This window comes from Rhipicephalus sanguineus, chromosome 6 (genome assembly GCF_013339695.2).
Source record: "Rhipicephalus sanguineus isolate Rsan-2018 chromosome 6, BIME_Rsan_1.4, whole genome shotgun sequence".
NCBI lineage: Eukaryota > Metazoa > Arthropoda > Arachnida > Ixodida > Ixodidae > Rhipicephalus > Rhipicephalus sanguineus.
In genome coordinates this window covers 32,818,096-32,839,146 of record NC_051181.1, presented here as the reverse complement: position 1 = coordinate 32,839,146, position 21,051 = coordinate 32,818,096, and the positions used below count along the sequence as shown (strand labels likewise).

Here is a 21,051-nt window from a genome sequence, read left to right as displayed (position 1 = left end):
ACTTACATCATGGAAGGCAGTTGCCTGAAGATCACATCGAGTGCCTGGACAGCGTCCATGGGGACGTCGCGAGTGTGGTAGGTAAGCGCTTCCTTGAGTGCGCTAAAGCTGACATATGTGACCCACTTGATGGCGACCAGGAACACACGGTCCCTGCCTGGAAGGGTCACCTGCATCTCGACGAGGTCCTTGCCAAAGGGCAGGCAAATGGTCGTGTACATGGTCTTGCGGCCGTCAAACACCGGCTTCAGGTTGCCAAATATCCCGGAATACGACTGGACCATCATCTCTACTACCTCCCTGCAGAAAAGGCGAGGACTCTTGTTAGCAGGATTATTTCCACAAATTCCTACAGTCCTGACGTGAGCGAAATGCCCAGAGGAAGCAACCCACCGATTGACTCCGAGTGGACAGTTGTCGGGCGTGATGGTGACGTCGTAGTGTTGCAGACACCCGCCAGGGATGTTGATCGCGAAGTGGTTGGCCCGAAGCATTAGGGGGCGTCCCATGGTGCCCGGCCTGAGAGGCGACCGACAGGCATTGAATTGGGGCATCTGGACGGGAACGAGGGCACTTGGCGTGGCCGCTGCCAGGGGGGCGGAGGCTGGAGTACCTAGGAGCACGGGGGCAACATTGCGGGGCGTGACCAGGGCCCCAAGGCGTGGGGCATGTAGCGACCCTCCGGGGCATCCTCCTCCGCCGCCGCCAGGTGGCGCAGGTGCTGCACGGGAAGCAATTCGCTGCACTGTACATTACGGATTCGGACTAACGGGGGAAACCAACAGCGCAGTAAACTTACGTGACGTGCAACCCAGAAACGAGCCGCATTGCTGAGTATGCTCACTCGACTAACTGAGGGACAACGCGCGGCGCACAAGCAGTGAGAGATTGTGAACGATGGCTGGGGGCATAAAAGCAGCAAGAACTTGTCAAACCTCAATGCAACCCACAGACAACAGTCACGTGCTCGAGCCCGTTATCGTGACGTTTCCGCGTCCGTTACGTGGTCTCTCGATGGACAAAATTTCCCTTAGTGACTCTGACTAGCAGAGTGCTAAATGCCAATGCTGCCGATCCTGCACATATTCTGTAATCTGTATTCTTATGTGCGATCACTGCACATAGTCTGTAAAAAGATAGCGCATGTAAACTATTCTGTGCTTTCTTTGTGTCCAAGATTATCATTGCGACTCTAAAAACTTCCCTCGTTTCAATAGCATTTGCTGACCCCGCCACGGTGGTCAAGTGGTTATGGCGCTCGACTGCTGACCCGAAGGTCGCGGGATCGAATCCCGGCCGCGGCGGCTGCATTTTCCATGGAGGCGAAAATGTTTGAGGCCCGTGTACCTAGATTTAGGTGCACTTTAAAGAACCCCAGGTGGTCGAAATTTCCGGAGCCCTCCACTAAGGCGTCTCTCATAATCATATCGTGGTTTTGGGACGTTAAACCCCAGATATTATTAATAGCATTTACTGTAATATCCAGCAGGGCTTCCGCGTGGGGTTTTCGCTGAGCGCCCACAGCAAAAACTATGAGGAGCGCGCCGACGTTATCCTACCCAGTACGCGAGAGGTGCATCCGATATAGGGCGACTCCGTAACTCCTCGCCCCCATTAGGTTTTCCCTCACCGCAGCATCTCGCGGTCGCTTCGCCAGCGCCTTCAGTGGCGGCCACTTCTAGAGCCTCACAGAAAGCGCCTCGCTTTTGCCGCTACAAATGTATTCTAGTTCACTGTTGTCACGATTACTTTGTTAGTAACATTTATCAATGTTTTGTCCGTCCGTTTGGAGTCCGTGCGCACGGCACAGCACCATGTAAAATTGAAACATCAGATTTAACAATAAACTAATATCAAGCATAATTGTCACAAAACAATGTAAAACACCTACAAGCACAAACCATTTACACTAGTCGGCGACTTCAACGTAGACATTATGGACCTTAGGACCTAGCTTTGTCGTCGACTCTTTATGTCACTTTATGTCACTCAATTTACATTGTATAGGGCAACGCTCGGGTAACGTACGGTTACTCACACATACGATACCAAGAGCTTCGCCCACTCGCCATGATTCACTTCGTGGAGATGCGTGGTTTTTTAGATGCGAAGCATCTTATAGCGCAGTTCAAACCGGTGGTGGTGTGCGGCGTGACCACCCTTACTGCGCATGCGCATACCCTCTGCACTCCTCCTCTCCACTTCCCATCTCCCCTTTCCCCTCTCTACTTCCCTCCCCACTCCTCTCTACTCTCCCTCTCTCCACTTCCCCTCTACCAGGGGTACAACAGCCGCAATAGGATTTGGAGCAATTTTCGGAGCAGCAAAATGTTGCTTTTGGAGCACAAAAATCCTATTTGGAGCAGATTACGAAAAAAAACCTGCACCTTTTAGCACGAAATCCCAAATTTGAAGCAGTAACACAAAGAAGGCTTACTTTATAAAGAAAACAAAAAACACGTACAAACCATTCAACATCAGCGAACTTGTGCACAGTGCACGTGCACACTGCTACTTCAATAAAAGCAGTGTGTTGAGCCACCCCACAGTGCGAACAATGACTAAGTCCACATTAGCATTTGCATGGCCCGTCGCATAATTCGACAGGCACCGCAAATGCTAACGTGGGCCTGAAAACCTGGCAACCTCGAAATTCGGTAGATTCGCAAAGCACGAGCAAGTGGGAGTGGCGAAAAAAGAAAACTGGCGTGCGTTTTTGTCTATCGTTGCTACGGCGTATTTGTCGATATATGTAATGTTTGTGTGGTGTTATTTCATATGCGCTCATTTGTAAGCATGCTGCTGAACAATCATCTAGTGTGGTACTTTGCTGAAGAAACAGCGCTGTACTATTGTCATTTGCTCACTTTCAAGTTTTGTAACTATTGTATAATGGTAATAACTGTCGCTTCTATGCCCTGTTGCGTTCAATCTAATGTGCACGTTGTTTTTTGTCCTAACGTCCCTCTTATGCCACGAACTGCAACCATGTAACGCGTTCAGTTTATTTTGCTTTCTGCCAGGCTCTGCCACTCAAGCCACCAATTGGCTTTGCCAGGCCTAGCCACATGTACTGCATTATCTGAAGAAATAAAACACATTATCATTATTATTATTATTATTATTATCATTATCATTATCATTATCATTATTATTATTATTATTATTATTATTATTATTATTATTATTATTATTATTATTATTATTATTATTATTGCCGCAGACACGCCACACACAGCAGCTCCAAATGATAGGCAATAATTTTTAGCCTGGTAGCACTCGTAGTTACACGGCGCCTGCACGAACGAGTAATTAAGGAACGAAATGTGCTGTGTTCCTGACAGCTAATATAATAGCTCCTTCAAAATCTCAGTACGCTTTTCCGTAGGATACAAGTGTACTGCGGCAAAAGTGGCTTAAAAAGCGTTCTGCACGCAATAAAACAAGAATCAGGAAATTTGAGTACCGCTCCCCTTTTTTATTGCAATAGCAATTATATGGACACTCTCGACGAGTTTTTGCCGTCATGTCCCGTATAAAGTCCCAATTATTATCATCACTCCGCGCATAATGCTCTACCGCGGGTAAAAGCGCGCGAGTGCGGGCGACGTACGCGGCTAAAGCAGAGATAAAACGAGCCAGCCCATCCCTGTCGCTCGGAGGGCGCATGCCATAAGACCACTCCGCTCGGGAGGCCTGCCATCGAAGCAGACAGGAAACGAGCATGAAAAGACGCGAGGGGGGAGGGGGGGTGTCGCTCGAGCTGCAACTTTAAACTTTGAATCTAAAGACGCGGTCGCGATCGCTGGCGCGCGCGCGCTATCGGCAGCCTTCAGCGGGCGGCTCGTATACCCTTCCAGTGCTGCAATCTCAATGCGAAGACACTGTGCAGAAAGAGCATCTTTCCCTGGAGCGGACGTATTCTCTTACACCAACGTTTTGTAGAGTTACGCGAGATCGGATACAAAAGAGTTTGCTGCCAGCCTCACTTTGTATAACATTACAATTTGTTGCTATCGCATTCATTGCTTCGTCCTTGCGGTGAAATTGTGACTTTTTTTTTCATTTATTTCGAGGGGGGGGGGGGTAGGGCCTACGCAAGTATTGGACGATGATGCCCACACTGCAGATGACCAACGCGGCCTCCATTTCTCGCTAAAATTTGCGCAACTGAGAAAATTTTGAAGCTGGTCGGGAATTTTGGCGCAGCGTGGCGCAATTTCAACAAAGTTCACGGTTTTGGCTCAGCTTCGCGCAAAAATAAGGAATTGTATCAAATTGGCGCAATTGGCGCAGCTATTGCACCCCTGCTCTATAATCCCCGTCTCCAATCTTCCTCTGAAACGCAGGCTAGACATGCCGAAATCCTCTCCTGCGCAACGACACGATGAGCACCAGCGCATGCGCATCCCCTCCCCCTCTCTCTCCTCTCGTACGCTGCCGCCCTCTCGCGCGCCTGTCGACCGCGTTCACCGCTCGCCCTGTGAGAATTAACGGCCAGGCTAGAGGGAAGACAAGACGCGCGTAGTGTTCCTCTTCGCGTTCCACGACGCGAGGTCGGTAGCATGCCCAACGAACGCCAATTAACGGCATCGCCTCATGGTCCCCTTTAGCGGGAAATGGTGTAATTTCAAATTCGAAGCATTTCTTAGCGAACTTCTGCAAATTTAAGCGTATGTGTCTATCTATCTATCTATCTATCTATGTATCTATCTATCTAGCCGCCTACGACTTTGTGGTCTCCTGGCCGTTTCGTTAATGGTATGTATACCAAAATTGGTATGGCATAACATGACTGTATGACGAACATAAATGACAGGTCATAACGTAAAAATCATGATATGCATGTCATGAGTGGCATGATTTACATGCCACGGTGTTGGTGCTCTTGCGGCCGTTTCGTTAATTTGATATATATCAAAATTGGTATATGACAAGAGTGCATGACAAACATAAATGACAGGTCCTATCATGAAAACCATGACACGCATGTCATGTACAGCGTGATTTATATGACATGGTCTCCGGGCGCTCGCGGCTATTTAATTAGACGGATATATACTAAAATTTATACGACGAGACATTTCTGTATGGCGAACATTAATGACATGTGGTATCATGAAAATCATGACGTATGTCATTTGCTCCATGACATACATGCCCCGCTCATGGTGCGCTTGCACCAGTTTCGCTATCTTGACATGTACCAAATTTAGTATCCCACGACGTGACTGTACGAACATAAATTACAGGTGGTAACATGAAAACCATGACATGAATGTCATGTAGAGCATGATTTAAAAGCCACGCTCATGGTGCGCTAGCGGCCGGTTCGCTGGCTTGATTTGCACTAAAAGTGGTATTGCTTGGCGTGACTGTACGACGAACATAAATGACAGGTGGTAACATCACAATCAGGACATGCATGTCGTGTAGGGCATGATTTACATGCCACGCTCATGGTGAGCTTGCGGCCGTTTCGCTATCCTGACATGTACCAAATTTCGTATTCCGTGACGTGGCTGCATGAAGAACATAAATCACAGGTGGTAACATGAAAACCATGACATGCATGTCATGTACAGCATAATTTACATGCCATGCTCATGGTCCGCTCGCGGCCGTTTCGCGAGCTTGATATACACCATAATTGGTATTGCGTGACCTGACTGTACGACAAACATAAATGACGGGTGGTAACATGACAAGATATGAATGTCATGTAGAGCATGATTTACATGCCACGCTCGTGGTACGCTAGCGGCCGGTTCGGTAGCTTGGTATACCCCAAAACTGGCATTTCGAGACGTGACTATATCACGAACATAAATGGCAAGAAGTAACATGAAAACCATGACATGCATGTCATGTACAGCATGATTTACATGCCATGCTCATGGTCCGCTCGCGACCGTTTTGCGAGATTGATATGCACCAAAATTGGTATTTCGTGACGTGACTGTATGACGAACATAATTGACAGTTGGTAACGTGAAAATTATGACATGCATGTCGTGGAGGGCATGATTTATATGCCACGCTTATGGTGCGCTCGCGGCCGTTTCCCTGGCTTCATATACACCAAAACTGGTATTGCGTGACGTAAGTGTACGACGAACATAAATGACAGATCATGTATGTACGTTTCGTATATAAAAGATTGTACATACAAGCATGCGTCACGAACATGGGATACATAGTGAACTAGATGGCATGACGTGAATGACTCCATTTTCCTCAGAGAGAAACAAGGCGATGTATGCAGCTCTCTGCTGGCTACTTCGTATTACATCGATTCCCACGGTGCGTGGGATCTGCCGGATTTTCTTACTGTTAGTGTTACCTTCTAGATGAGAATTCTTGATCTGATCGGTATTTCCTCCTTCCTTTTCTTCCCTTATAAACGGGCACAGAAGATCACGAGTAGCTGTATAACTCTATTTCTCTGTGAGGCAAGATGTGTACTCCAGATGAAATGCATGAATACAGAGTTCTATGCTCATCAAGGAATATGGACTTATTGGTCTAAAGTGTACGAACATTGATGATTGTCTGTTCCCGGGAGGCTGTGCTGCTCGGCGTGACCAGGCCCATCGAGCCCTACCTACTTTCTTAAAAAATACCCATTTGACCTCGCGCGTATAGACATTTTCCATGTGACCACTTATTCGTGTTTACGTATTTGTTATTTGTTTTTTTTTTTCGTTTTTTCCTATTTTCTTTCCGCTTTCTTTCGCCCTTACCTTCCTTTCCCTTATGTTTACCCTTTCCCAAATGAGCAGGCAGGCGTCATGCCCCTTTAGGTGGCAGTTGTCAGCCTGTTCCTACCCTAGTTCCTCTGTGTCTTCGTGTTTGCTATGTATTCAAACCAAATAAATAAAACTAAATTCACACAGGTTGTGTTGACCATCACATGCATGTCATGCAAAGACTGATGACATGAGTTAATAAAGCCTGGAGTTATATTAACATATGGCATCAGCTGTGTTTTTGCTTTCACGCCTTGATGCACAAAGAGAGCACGAGGGAACGAAAGTTGACGTAAAGCAAGATTCAGAGGCGTAAAAGAAAATTAAAAGAGTGTTAGAGTTATTGACTATTACAGTAATAAACACTTTACTGTCACTAAATCAAACCCGAAAAGGTATCTTTGCAACGCAAAAGTAAATCATTTTACGAGTTCGCATGAACACAAATGAAGAAATCTTACATCGGGCGAATATTTCACGGCGCTATGGCGTGCAACCAATCTTCATATGTCACAAAACAGGCGCGAAAACACACCGCTGCGAAACATGCATGTGGCTGAAGGTATATCCCACTTGAATGAAGAAGTGACCGTCCGCGCCTTTTGTAAGAATGCTGTAGTGATTGCATTCGTCATTCAACTAAGCTGCACAGCACTCCAAGGTGTTATGAAGCCATTTGTGAGAAAACGGGACGACGACTGCTAGGTGGAACACGCAGACAACGACGGCACAGGCAACAATGTCTGTACGGCGGCACGGCATGTCGAAACGGAAGTCGAAGCAGATGGTTGCGATATCCCGCAACCATTTGTGAGTCAGGTTTTTGGTATGCACCTAGTATTACCACGAGGTTGAGTCCGTTACCTCTAACTGCGAGGCGTTCTCTTGCTTGTCCTACTACAGGCCCCGGCTATATCCTGGGAACGTCCCTATCGAAACTCTTTTATCCCCTTCACCTTGATTGCCTCTGCGCATCTAACCAAATTCGAGTCGACGGCACAACCACGTGCTCAAGCTTTCCTGCTGACATGCATGTGATGGTCATGCATGTGATGGTCATGCATGTGATGACATGCATGTGATGGTCAAATGACCAGCGGCTGGCTTCTGACCTTGTTACCAGCGTGAACCACGGCTGAAGCTCCGTCCTCCCTCAAAACTATCTCCCGAAAGCTAGGCCATATGGTCATCTCCTATTGGCCTCTCCCGTGATGGGTGTCGGCGCCCTAATCCACCATCTACTGCCTGTTGTCTTGATCTTTAGTAGCACTTCCTCAGTCAGTTGCTTCTGTTGCCAAAGCATTCTCTAGCTCTACGACTCTCATCATGAGCTCACTCTCGGCAGCTGCCTTTTTTTATTCATTTCCACCTCGACATCGTCTGCACATGACGTTGACTACTAACGTCAACTGACGTCACATCGTCTGCACATGACGTTATCTTCTTAGGCACACACCTCTATTTTCAAACCCACTACGCACGCTGAACACTTGGCGGTCTTTTTGAGGAGTGTCTTGCTAAGTAGCATGGTATTCATTAGCTCGGTCTTAGCTTTACACGGCTTCATTAGCATTGTCTTAGTAAGATGTGGCCTAATTAGCTTGGTCTTAGCATGACCTGTCTTGATTAGCTTGTTCATAGCATGTGCTGACTTAATTAGCTTGGTGTACAGCCCAGCCAATTAGCTAATCAGCCAGACGCACGTGCTTTGGGAGTGAGCAGGCGATGAAAAAAAAATCGGCGAAACTTGCACTAAGCCGTGCAAGGCTTGAAACAGCGAAGCTGGCGACGATTCTGGAGAACTATATGGTTGCTTCTAGGCTGTTTATAGGTCGCTTGTATGTCGTTGCTAGGCTTTAGCTAGGTGGTGCTAGGCTGTTTCTACGTTTATTCTCAGCGCAGAGAAGCAGACAGTGACAGACACGACACGGATGTCCAAACTCCAGAGACAGAAGCTCGCGCTGAAACCAAGCGTTTGCGCCCCTCAGATCTACGGGCACGTAGACGTTAGCGCAGGCCTTCCATCGCTTTGGGCTCTTCTCGCAGCTGACGTTGCCTTTCCCGTTCCCTAGTATTCTCTCGTTGTACGTGCTCGGGATCTTCGGCTCACCGCCGCCGCTTCGCAGCCATTTGTTGGGCTAACTGTTGCCTTCTTCATTTTTAGTTGACTAGTGGTGAGTGGGATTTAGCCAATTTCTGTGGCACATACCCGTTTATGATGATGATAGTTTTTTGGTTCGCCGGACAAGGAACGATTTGCTAAACAGCTTCGCTGTTAAAAGAGGCCGAAGAGGGCGCGCGCCGGCCGAGCAACATTGTCTACAGGCGAACCATGATGATTATACACGTGGCCTCGGCGATTAGCTCCGGCCGCGGTGTTGTAAGGCGCTCAGCCGGAACTAATGTCAGAGGCCACGGTGCTTATTCTAAAGGATACTCAGTGCAGACATTAAACGCTTGAAAATAATCTTAAACAGCCCGTACCCCTAAAAAATATCGCTAGTAAATGTTTCTGACGCTTTTCCTGCATGGGTGCGCTTCTGCACTCAGTGGAACGACAAACAAATGAAAGAAGATGCCTCTGGTTTGAAGACACCACCCAACTTTGTCGACCGTCCTTGATGGTTCCGTCGTAACCAATGGAACGCAGTGCGCGTTGGGGGATGGATTTGGCATTTTCGTACTATTAGCTCGTTCAAAAGGGGATGTCGACAGAGCTCGGAAAGATTCCGAGATTCGCCAAACTTAGGCGCATAGCATAGCATATGCATAGCACCCCAAGGCTGTGTTTCGGGCATTTCTGTGCTCTCAGAGGTTTCTGTTGGACTGCCTCATTCCCTCGCTTGAGGCTAGGCACTCATATTAAAGGGGTCATAAAACGAAAATGAAACTGCCCGGTTGCAATTTTCCCCGGTTTAATACGGATTAGACATACCAATTCCGAAATATTTCGGCACAATATCCATTCTGTAATTAATGACACCCATTTGAAATCACAGTTCTTTGGAGATCGCTAGCGACCATGCGCGACCGTCGGCCGCTAAAAGCACTAAAATGTGACGTCAGTGATACGTCATGTTAAGAGAAGTTACAAAGAGAGCGTTCGCTTTATTTTGCTCTGAAGTAATATAATTATAGGATACTAAAAAAAGAAAAAGCAGCAGAGCTATTTTGGCGCTCTGAGTTCTAAGCTGTACAATCACAGTGAGTGATCTGCTCGGTTCCGCTTTCAAGTACATCCGGGCTCTTTCACGTGTGTATCCATGCCTTCCCGTCGGTTTGCTGGGCTCGGTCGGTGCAGTCAGTGCCGCGTCGCAAGTTGTGTTCTACTGTGTGTTCTCGGTGGCTTAGTCCTCGCTATGCCAACTGTGTGCGTCGTCAGACAGTGCCGCACAACTTATGAAAGTGCAAACAACGTTCGCTTTCACAAGCTGCCCAGCGAGCCACAGCGCAGAGCAGTGTGGCTTCGAGCTATCAACCGCGATGGCCCCGATGGTCTGGGCTCAGAGAGTGGTTTCGTGTGTTCCGACCACTTTCTGCCAGAAGACTACCAAACCAACCTCAATGTCCTTCGGAGTCTCGGTTTGGACACAAAAAACGCTCGCCTCAAGCGTGACGCCGTACCGACGCAGAACCTCTTGCTCGACGCACCACCGAAAAAGCTCAGGAGGTGTGAGGTCATGGTCGGGGCTTCCGCCAGCGCATGTTTTTCCACGTGGTCTCGATACAGGTGCCTCCACGGCACAGGCTTCTTCACCGTCGTCGCCGCTGCCGCTGTCTTGCTCTGACGATGGCCGGTCTCGCACCCGCATGGGTGCGTCGGCGTACGGCTCAAAGCCTAACAGCCGACTCCGCTCTAGCAGACGACGCTGTAGTTCGGGAAGGTCAGCCATCGCCCGCTGTGTGTCCATGATGTTATGGTGTTGCCGGCACCACAATCTAAACAGTATGATGCTACGAACCACGGTCAACTAAAACTCAAAAACATCGCTGCGTCGCCATGTTTTGTCAACGACAGATACTTTTCATTGGCTGTCTTAAAATGACGTCAGCTACACAGTTGACTGGAACGTGAGCGGGGAAACCGAAATTGCGCTTTTTTAGTAATTCAGCGAACCCAGACATCAAACGAGTCGATGTATAGTACTAAATGGACGGCCAGGATTCTGAATACACACGTAGTTGAAAATTTTTGGAGGACGTTTCACGACCCCTTTAACTTGCCACTAACATTTGAATGTTCGTTTCTTCGTCCTCGATTGGTTATCTCTCGGACGATGATCGGCAGTGTTGACCGAAGGCAGATAGGCAGCGACGGAGTTTAATAATAATAATAATAATAATATCTGGCGTTTAACGTCCCGAAACCAGGATATGGTTATGAGGGACGCCGTAGTGGAGGGCTCCGGAAATTTCGACCACCTGGGGTTCTTTAACGTGCACCTAAATCTAAGTACACGGGCCTCAAACATTTTCGCCTCCACCGAAAATGCAGCCGCCGCGGCCGGGATTCGATCCCGCGACCTTCGGGTCAGCAGTCGAGTGGCATAAGCACTAGGCCACCGTGGCGGGGCAGCGACGAAGTTTACGATGAAAGACGTTGGTTTATAAGCAGTTCATATTAGAGCTGTGCACGGGCCGTATGTCCGAGCCCGAGCCCGGCCCGGGCCCACTGACTTTGTCGAAGGCCCGCCCGAGCCCGACGGCAAAGGGCTGCGAGCCCGCCCGGCCCGGCCCGATGAACGAAAACACAAACCCGGGCCCGGCCCGGCCCGGCCCGGCCCGGCCCGGATTTTTGAAGGTTCGCTGCGAAAACAAAACATGGTTTTCCAGTAATTTGGCATTTTATTGAGCATATCGAATATGACCAAACGACACACGACGAACAGTCTCTATTGCACAGATTACAAACTGTCGTGCAAAACAGCAAGCAGTCCCACGATTCCGGCTTCAACGAAGTGCGGCGCTTTTGCTTTATGTAGCCCGCCGAACTGAAGTTGCGTTCGCTGCTTGCACTCGTCGCCGAAATTGCTAATATCTTTTTTGCCAGCCAGCCTGGCAAGCTTGGGATATCTCTGCTGCTTGTTTTTCCAGAAGACTAAAACTTCAGATGGACAGGCGGACGATTCCATAGAGAGATAATCGGAGAGCTCCCCTTTTGTTTAAAGTAGCGAATTGAAAGGAAAAGCGGTAAAGGGCAGTCGCGGAAAAGGCGCTGTATGCGTGCTGGAAAACAATTCCCGCTCATTTTATATATTTCGGGCTCGAGTCGGGCTTTGCGCCGGGCCCAAGCCCGGCCCGATAAAACTCCATGTAGCCCGAGCCCGGCCCGCGGGCCGGGTCGGGCTCGGGCTTTCGGGCTACCCGGAGCCCGTGCACACCTCTAGTTCATATAATACAGAAACTTACTTATCATTCATTGGCCCGCGTGTTTTAGTAGTAATGCTTAGTTGCTTTTTAAGATGAATTTTTCAGAGCCTCCGGAGCGCTAAGAAACGAATGCACCGCTTGTTTTCGTATCGTGGCCTCCACGATTGGTTGCGCTAGCGCGCAGCCGGAGACAGTCGCGGATGTATGAATCTGTTTCAGCAAGTTAGAGCCTAGACTGAAGTTAACGTGCGTGTTCCATGAATGCTAATTTCATCCCTGACTATAGTGCCACACACCGCGCCAGTCTACTTCTGAATGATGGCTCCCCGGATGCCGCCATAATCCCCTCTAGGCTGTGACTCAGTGCTGGGCAGTATCGAAGATACATGTAGATACTCTTTGGGTATCTTGTGTCTGTATGGCGATACGTCTCGCAAGACGTGTATCAGCATCTGTATATCCGATACATTGAAGCATGTATCGTGTATCTTTAGATACAAGATACTCTTATCGCAACACGACCATGCGATACAATAATCGCTGGTTGAACTCCTCTTCAGAAGCTGACACCGCTGCCACGAAGCCACCTGAATAAACTAAAGTTAGCGACATGCTTTTATGTTTCTGCCAGAGTCCCCCAGCGAGGGCAGGTGATTGGCCCTGCGCGTCCTTATTGGTGGATTAGTCACGCGACGGCGCTCGCGCCGCGTCGGCAAAAACAAGCCCGCGAACGTCTACGCGCGGCCGAGCTTTCCTTTTCTCGATTCTTTTATTCTTTTATTTATTTATATTTTTTTTTTGGGGGGGGGGGAGGGGTGGAGTTCCGTCAGTGCCGCCACAGTTGCTCGTAGCCACTGTACTGTTCTGCGTACTCCAATGCGCGCGACGTCTTTTGCGCAAATTCTTATGCCGCTATGGTGTCATTATCGAAATTTCTCTTGCGCGGTGCTTCGTTGCGAAATCTGACGAATACAATAGTAAGGTTGCTTTGCGTCTCAAGGCTTTCACACACCAGCGATTTGAGAGAGAGAGAGAGAAATAACTTTATCCCATCTTAAGGGAAATGGGCTGCGAGATGAAGGTGAGGGATCCTACTCGCGGTAGGCCTCCTCTATTACCTCAGCCCACCTCAGGAGAGCCTCCTGAAGTGCGGGGTTGTAGCTGCGCATGGCAGTCTCCCACATCTCCTGACTACTTAATTGTTTACGAAGGCTCTGGGGAGGGGAGTGACTTTTGCTTTGCCACATAATGTGGTTAAGGTCCGCTCGCCTGACAAAGATCTCGTAGATCTAAGTTTGACTTACATACGATAGTATATATAATTTTTGCCCGTCTGTTTACTGCAATATATGCCCTCTCCTCTGTTACCTACTGCTAAAATAAGTACTCGGGTTTATTCTGATCTTTTAACGGTCTGCGTCATTCCGGCTATTTGCATATCTATATTCCATTTATGCTTCCTGTTTTGTCAAGGCGATGTTGTAGACGAATATATTATAATCTGGGTGTGCCCGGAGTATAACGAAAATTCTGCTTACTACTTAGAAAAATAGGTTTGCATTATAATAACGGCAATTATAAGAAATCGTGTTAAAAATGACGAAAAATCGCGCTGAATGAACGGACACGCAAGAAGAGGACACACAACACAGGCGCTGCGCTGTGTGCCCTCTCCTTATGTCCCCGTTCATTCAGCGCGATTTTTCTTCGTCGGCATGTACCAACAAGGCGAAATTTCAACATTTCTGATCTTAAAGATGTTAGGAAGGGGATGCGAGAAACGTAAAACCAAGCTTCTACTCCGTTCTTTTTAATGAGCGTCCCTGCGAGCCACTCTATGCTAATTTATATAGGCGCCCAGTTTTCTATTGTCTAACCTTAACTTCTAAGGTGACGGTACATCATGCTCAATGGTCATATCTTTTAGGGGTACCGCCTGTATCGTGTCTATACAGGGTGTCTCACGTGAATAGAACCAAATATTTACAGGGAAGTGGTTAACCTAAACTGAATGAAATCAATGACGTATGGTTTGCTCGTTAGGGTATTTTTATATTGCGCTTAATATGTTAATTAACTAAGATCACTTATGCAAAATTTTTAATACTTACTTTAGGGCCAAGTGCATCTCGTCACACCGTAGAGGGCATTCCAAAACGACTTATCCACTTCATTATTTTTCGGCAACGTAAATGCTGCCTGGTGTTTTTGTCTGGCGTTTCAAGAAAGCATACGAAATATGACCACGGAACTGCCCTCATCCTCATGCTCTCAAACGTGCTTCGAGCGAAACAACCGACGCGTGGACCATAACGAAACAAGTGGCCGCGGCTCTATAGTAGGGGTGTGCGAATATTCGAAAGTTTCGAATATTCGTCGAATATTACATTCGAAATATTCGTATTCGATTCGAAAATCGTGTATTCGAATAGTTTCGAATATTCGATAACTTCGAATATTCGAAAAATTCGAATATGCGATTCGATTATCATGCATAAAATAACTCGTCTTCCACATTTCTGCTGCGTTCGTATAGCTAAAAACGTTGCCGAGAGGAGCGATAAACATCATAAGTACACGGAGGCACGATATCTGCCTACGACGAGCGCCCCAATACGTATGATTTATTGCTGGTGCATCTCCGACGTGCAGCGCTGTTGGCGATCATGTAACCATACATTTTCAATATTATGCGGCCGTAACGTGCCGCACTACCACTCGTTCACTATGCGGGACCACTTCTGAAGAAAGACAGTGACCCATGTGACTGGTGGCGGACTGTAGGCACCTTCAGATACCCCAGTCTGGCAAAGCTTTGCCCCATGTACCTCCTTATACCAGCCACTTCTGTTCCAAGCAAGCGTGCCTTTTCAGTGGCGGGGGGGGGTTGTCTCTGTTGGAAGGGAGCGCCTGCTGCCTGATCATGTGGAGCAACTCGTATTTCTTCATGTAAACATCTAGTCATTACTTTCATTGTGCCGTATATTTGCTTGTGTTGTGATGTGCGTTGTGCTAGCCTGGACATTGTGTTCTGGAGATAGCAGTGTATGTTGTGTTGCCAGTCAGGCTGTTAAGGTTTTTTTTTTTCAAATAGTTACGTGTTAAATAAAATATCGTTACTGTGGAGGCATTAATTTCCTTTGATATTCGATATTCGATTCGATATTCGAAGGTGGATATTCATATTCGATTCGTATTCGAAAAAATTCATATTCGCACACCCCTACTCTATAGATATAGGCATCGGCTTCACTCTGTGTCAGCATTTCTAACGGCCGCAGACTTCAAGGAAACGCCATCGTCCCTGAAAAGCGATAGGATGACGGTCCGCGTGCCGGCTGTTTCGCTCAAAGCACATTTGAGAACGCTTCAATGCAGTACCGCATGAGCGCAGTAAAGTCATTTTATTTCGTATTTCGCAGGTTTTCTTTAAAAGCCGGGACAAAATCACCACACGGTATGTGCATCGCCACAAAAAATTGGATTTGTCGTTTTAGAATGCCCTCTACGACGTGACGAAACGCACTTGGCCCTAAAGTGAATATTAAATATGTTGCATAATTGACCTGAGTTAACTCATTAATTAAGCGCAATATGAGAAATGCCATAACGAGTGCCACGTGACGGTGAACGATGTGCCGTTGGTTTCATTTAGTCGCGGTTAACTACTTTTTAAAATATTTGGTTCTACTTGCGTGAAACACCCTGTATACTTAATCATTGTGATTGTCTGATACAGAACCGCCTTGCTTTTTGACTGATATATACACGTTTTCCTTTTTTAGATCACCGTATTTTTTTATTTTTTTTTTACTGTTAGAAATCACCAAGTAAACGGAGCTACAAGCAGCAAGAGAGAGAAGGCAGCGGTATCCTGCGACGCCTCGTGCCACTACAATACGTCTGAGACGTTTCTGGGCGGCACAAGTTTCTCTTGGAGAAGTAATAATAATAATATTTGGGGTTTAACGTCCCAAAACCACTATATGATTATGAGGGACGCGGTAGTGGAGGGCTCCGGAAATTTTGACCACCTGGGGTTCTTTAACGTGCACCTAAATTTAAGTACACGGACCTAAAAAATTTTCGCCTCCATTGAAAATGCAGCCGCCGCGGCCGGGATTAGACCCTGCGACCTTCGGGTCAGCAGCCGAGCGCCATAACCACTAGACCACCGTGGCGGGGCCTCTCGGAGAAGTGTTATAAGATTGCACATTATGTCCTCAATGTATACACCGTGCGTCACAAAAAAAAATATCGTTACCAGCGTTGCTGCTGCTCTATACCTGTCAGGGGATCCGGTATTTCGAAAACGGTAGTACGCTTACGGACAAGGTAAGTGGGCACAGCGGCATTCGCGCCATCGTCCGGAGGCTTCAAATTGACGCTCTTGTAAGCAGTTGGCAACCCGCCAGCTGGTCGGCAAGTTGAGCACCGACCCAAACCAATGACAAAAGTGGCAAGAAAAAGCCACTGCTAGCACATCGTATCAAGAGCTGTCATGTTAAGCAGCCAAACAAATATCCCAATAGGTTATTTCAGAATGAAACTAATATACTTTGAGAAAGAAACACAGAACTTTCGGGGTACAAAATGACATTTAATTCAAATCAAACAAAGTGGGTCGCAGTCGAGAAATTTTCAAGCACTTTTGTACATAGGCGTTTGCTGCTTCGTTATATAAACTATAATAGCAACTTTGCAAATGTATAGAAGTACGTTAAGATACAATGGGTAAGTATTGTATCGAATACAATAATCCCAGAAGTATCTTGTAACTTTAATACTTCTTGCCCGACTATTTTGTATTGTATCGCGATACAATTTCAACGTATCTTTGCCCAGCCCAGGCTGTGGCAAATTAATCTCCCTAGATTTCTTTCTCTTTGAGTGAGAAAAATCTGGGGACTTTATGCATATATATGCGTGACTCCCAAGAATGCACAGTCGGGGCAGCGCCTTCAGCGTGCACTCCCACGCCACAATCCAAAAAGAAGGCGCTCCCCGTCTCCCTTGAAAAGCTCTAAAGTAAGCAGACAAAGGAAAAGACGCCACCTACAGGGTTGAACGTGTACCGTGCTGAACAAAGTCGTTGGAAACAAACGAGTTTTCCCTCTTGCGCATTCCGACCGACGTACGGAAGGGACCTGCGTTTGCACCGTATATTGCACACTTCTGCGACATCTCTTAGCAAAAATAGGGTAGCCATATTTGGATATTTAAGGGAGGCAGCTTAACAAAGCCCATTTACAGCCGAAGAGGGGGGGTGGCTTGAAAAATGCTCCAGCTTTTCTTTTCTGAGCTCGTTTTATGCCGTGCCGTTTCGGATCACTTCATCTTCAAGGAATAGACCGGTTCCCACTATCTTCATTTCATATGCCTTTTATTTCAAATATATCGTCTCGCAGTGAAAGGACGACATGATACTGTAGCGCTAAACTCGAAAAAAAAGAAAACATTAAGAGGCAAAAAGAAGTAGGAAAGTCGGCCTTTTACTCTTTATATTCGATTTTTGCCCTACAACATCATGTCCTTCAGTAAGTGCCAACCTGCCCTAGAAAAACAGCTGTGGAACGTAAACATGATAGCGAAGCTACGAGGACATAAATGAAACAGATTGGATGAGACCATGTTGGTTGTTTTGGTCACGATTGTTGACGCAGCGCTGGTTTAATGAGTGTGGCTCAGTTTGATTGGAACAGATGCAGGATATATGGCTCATTTCTTTATTAGAAACTGCCTTTTTGAGAGAGAGAGAGAGAGAAATAAACGTTTATTTGCGTTGGTTTTACCTCAGCACCTTTCCTGTTCACTTCGTTTCTTACTCGTGGTTTTTCTTGTTTCCTTGCCGTTCAGTGGAATCCTACGACGCAAGAATGTTGATCAGTGACCGACGTCTTGAGTGCCTTGGTAGAACCGCCACTTCGCACGTTGCTTCAATGCGATCGACTACCCTACCCTTCGGGACCGTTTGCTCAACGCAAAGTTCTCTGTCATCTGAATACCGTATGGATTTTTCGTCGACCACTGTCTTCCTATCGGTGGCCTGAGTGGTGCCCATCTTCCTGCTATCAAGTTCCATCGCATCGTGTGCTATGTTCACGCTGCGATTTCCTCGGCTGAACTGCTATCTCCATCTGAAGCTACCGACGATCTCACCACTGGGGGCCACCGCCATCACCGAACTTCACTATAAAATCACCGACCCTGATGACAGCGGCTCTTTGGCAGCAGCGGTGGCAGAACTAGCAGATCTACTCATTTTCGTCTGTCTGCGCAGGTGAGTCAACGCCCCGTAAAAAAAATATTTCTTGCTCTTAGCGTGTTTCCTGTGTCGCCGCTGCTGCCAAGTGAATCAAATTTGTTCTGTGTGCTACATTTCCTGCTGCTATGTCAACACTAAATGCATGCCCTACATGTAATGTTGCCATTAAATCGGATGAATTGTCGGTGGCATGTGGCGAGTGTAGCCACTGTTTTCACATTGGAACATGTGCTGGCATATCAGAAAAACAGTTTAAAAAGAAGTCTGAATCGGCTAAGCAAAAGTGGGTTTGCTCTACGTGCAAAGACACTGGAAAAAGTGTCGAGATCACTGAAGGGAGGTCTGAAGCTGAAGTTGACATCAGATCCATTCTCAGTGGTATAAGTCAGAAGTTAGAAGAGTTCTTGCCGCTCAGGGAAACAGTGCCAAACATCGAGCGGTCGATACAGCTCATGTCGGACAAGTACGATGAGATGTTGACAAGACTTGCCGCGCAAGAAAAAGATACAAAAGAAATACGGAAAACAATTGAACTCCTTGAACAGAACACCTGCACTAGTGATGATGCTACAAAAAGACTTGAGGCGGATTTAAATAAGTTCGAGTGGAGAAGCCGCAGGTTAAACTTGGAAATACATGGTGTTGGTGTCTCTGAATGAAAATTTGCTTGCAAAGGTAAATTCTGTAGCCAGCATGATGACGTTCGTGCACTTGAAGCAACAGACGTCGCTGCCATTCACCGCCTCCCGTGCAAATTTGGCAAAACACCAGGTATATAATCGTTCGGTATAACAGACAATCTGTTAGAGACGAATGGCTGCATAACCGGTCAAAACTGAGAGAAAAGAAATCCAACCTGTTCATCCAAGAGAACTTCACCAGTCAAAGCCGGCAAGTGCTTCGAGAGGCTAAGGAAAGGGCTAAAGAACATGGGTACAAATACGCATGGCACAAGAACGGCAAAATCCTGCTGCGCAAAGCCGACGGTGATTGTGTGCTAGTAGTGCGTCACAGGTCCGACTTTCCCGTGTAATCCTGCTAGTTGTTAACTGTATCTAGAATAATTCCATTCTTCAAAATAGCTCATCAAAATCCCTTTCCTCCGCACGAGTTAGATACTTTTGTGGCAAGACACCACGCACTTTCCTTGAAGTGCCTTCATCTAAATGTTCGCTCGTTCCACAGCAAGGAAGCAGATATAAATGACTTTATCAATGGTTTTCATTTTCTGTTTGATGCAGTAATGCTCAAAGAAACTTGGTGCAGGGATGATCGTGATTTGTTCAAATTTTCATCTAATCAATCGTATTGTGTGAACAGAACTAATCGTCGAGGCAGTGGCGTTATGCTGTTGCTAAGGGAGCGCGTAAACTGCGAGCTGCTTTCCAATTTTTTGCATCTGTTGTGATGATTTTGAAATAACAACAGCTCTTGTGAATGACTGTATGTTTTCTGTTTGCTATAGACCACCAAATGGAAATCTTTCTAGTTTCTTTTCTTTTTATGAACAGCTATTGTCATTTGCTTCAGAAACTGGCAATTATTTGGCGTCTGCTGGTGATTTCAATATTGACTTGTTGACCATTTCTGCACCACAAAAAGCAATGTTAACCATGCTGACTTCAAACGGTTGCGAAAATTTAATCCGTGTACCGACAAGGATAACAACTGAAAGCGAAACACTGCTAGATTTATTTATCACTAATATCGATTCTACAAATGCCAATAGTGGTGTAACATCGTATGACCTTAACGACCACCTCCACATATTTGCTCTGCTAAGAAAGCGAAATTTCGTGAATGAAATGAAAATGAAAAGCATCGGTACGTTTCTTTCCAAAATATTACACAAACAGGTTTGAATAATTTTAGATCTGAATTGCTACTTAGCGATATTACGCAAATTCTGAAAATAAGTGAAGTTGACATTGCATACAGTAAACTTATTGATGAGATTTCTTGTGTATATAAGCGTCACTTCCCACAAAAAAAAAAGTTTAAATTGGGTAAAAAAGTAAGAAAACCATGGATAACCCCTGAATTGTTACAAAAAATTAACTGTAAAAATGCGCTTTATCACAAGTTCATTAAAGGAGTCCTGACACAAAAATTTTCGCCCCGCGTTTTTTTGCTGCATCGTGTTGCTGGGGGCCTGTTAGTCATGACACGGCACATCGTTTGCTGCAGCGCGCGACAGATAATTAATTACAAGCTCCTCATTGCCAGTCATAGCGTAGTTTAGCGCAAAAAACAGGCAACAGACGAGTGAGAGGACAAGGAGGACTCGTCTGTTGCCTGTTTTTTGCGCTAAACTACGCTATGACTGACTCGTTCCAACTCGCCCAACAAGCAACGTTGCTAAGTTACATTCCTCATTGCCGACACAGCCTCAGTTTCGGTTTGACAGAGCTCCAAAAACGACCAGCTGCCGGGTGCAACTATCACCACCTAGCGAGTGAAACGCTCGGTCACGTGAGCACACAGAACAGTGACGCATTTCCGCGCGGTCTGTCGTCGCCGGGCTCATCGTGGTCTGATGGCGACGATTTTCTTGCGGCGGGGATGGAAGGAATTTTCGACGTGGCGAATCACTTCAGGTTTGACCCGCTGGCGAGGAGCGATTCGTCGGGCGCGTCTAAACAGAAATGGCGGCCATGACGTCATCAT

The 21,051-nt window shown here is 46.7% G+C and overlaps 1 protein-coding gene across 1 annotated transcript in view; it reads right to left on the bottom strand.

The window, feature by feature from the left end:
• Nucleotides 1-716, bottom strand: part of LOC119397173 (protein argonaute-2-like) — a 62,216-nt gene extending 61,500 nt beyond the window's left edge. Inside the window, exons 1-2 of the mRNA XM_037664612.2 lie at nt 394-716; nt 7-300 (exon numbers count right to left, since the gene is read on the bottom strand). Coding sequence (XP_037520540.1) covers nt 7-300; nt 394-554 — 455 coding nt within the window. The 5' untranslated portion in view covers nt 555-716. The remainder of the gene's footprint in view (nt 1-6; nt 301-393) is intronic.
• Between the last annotated feature and the right edge of the window lie 20,335 nt (nt 717-21,051).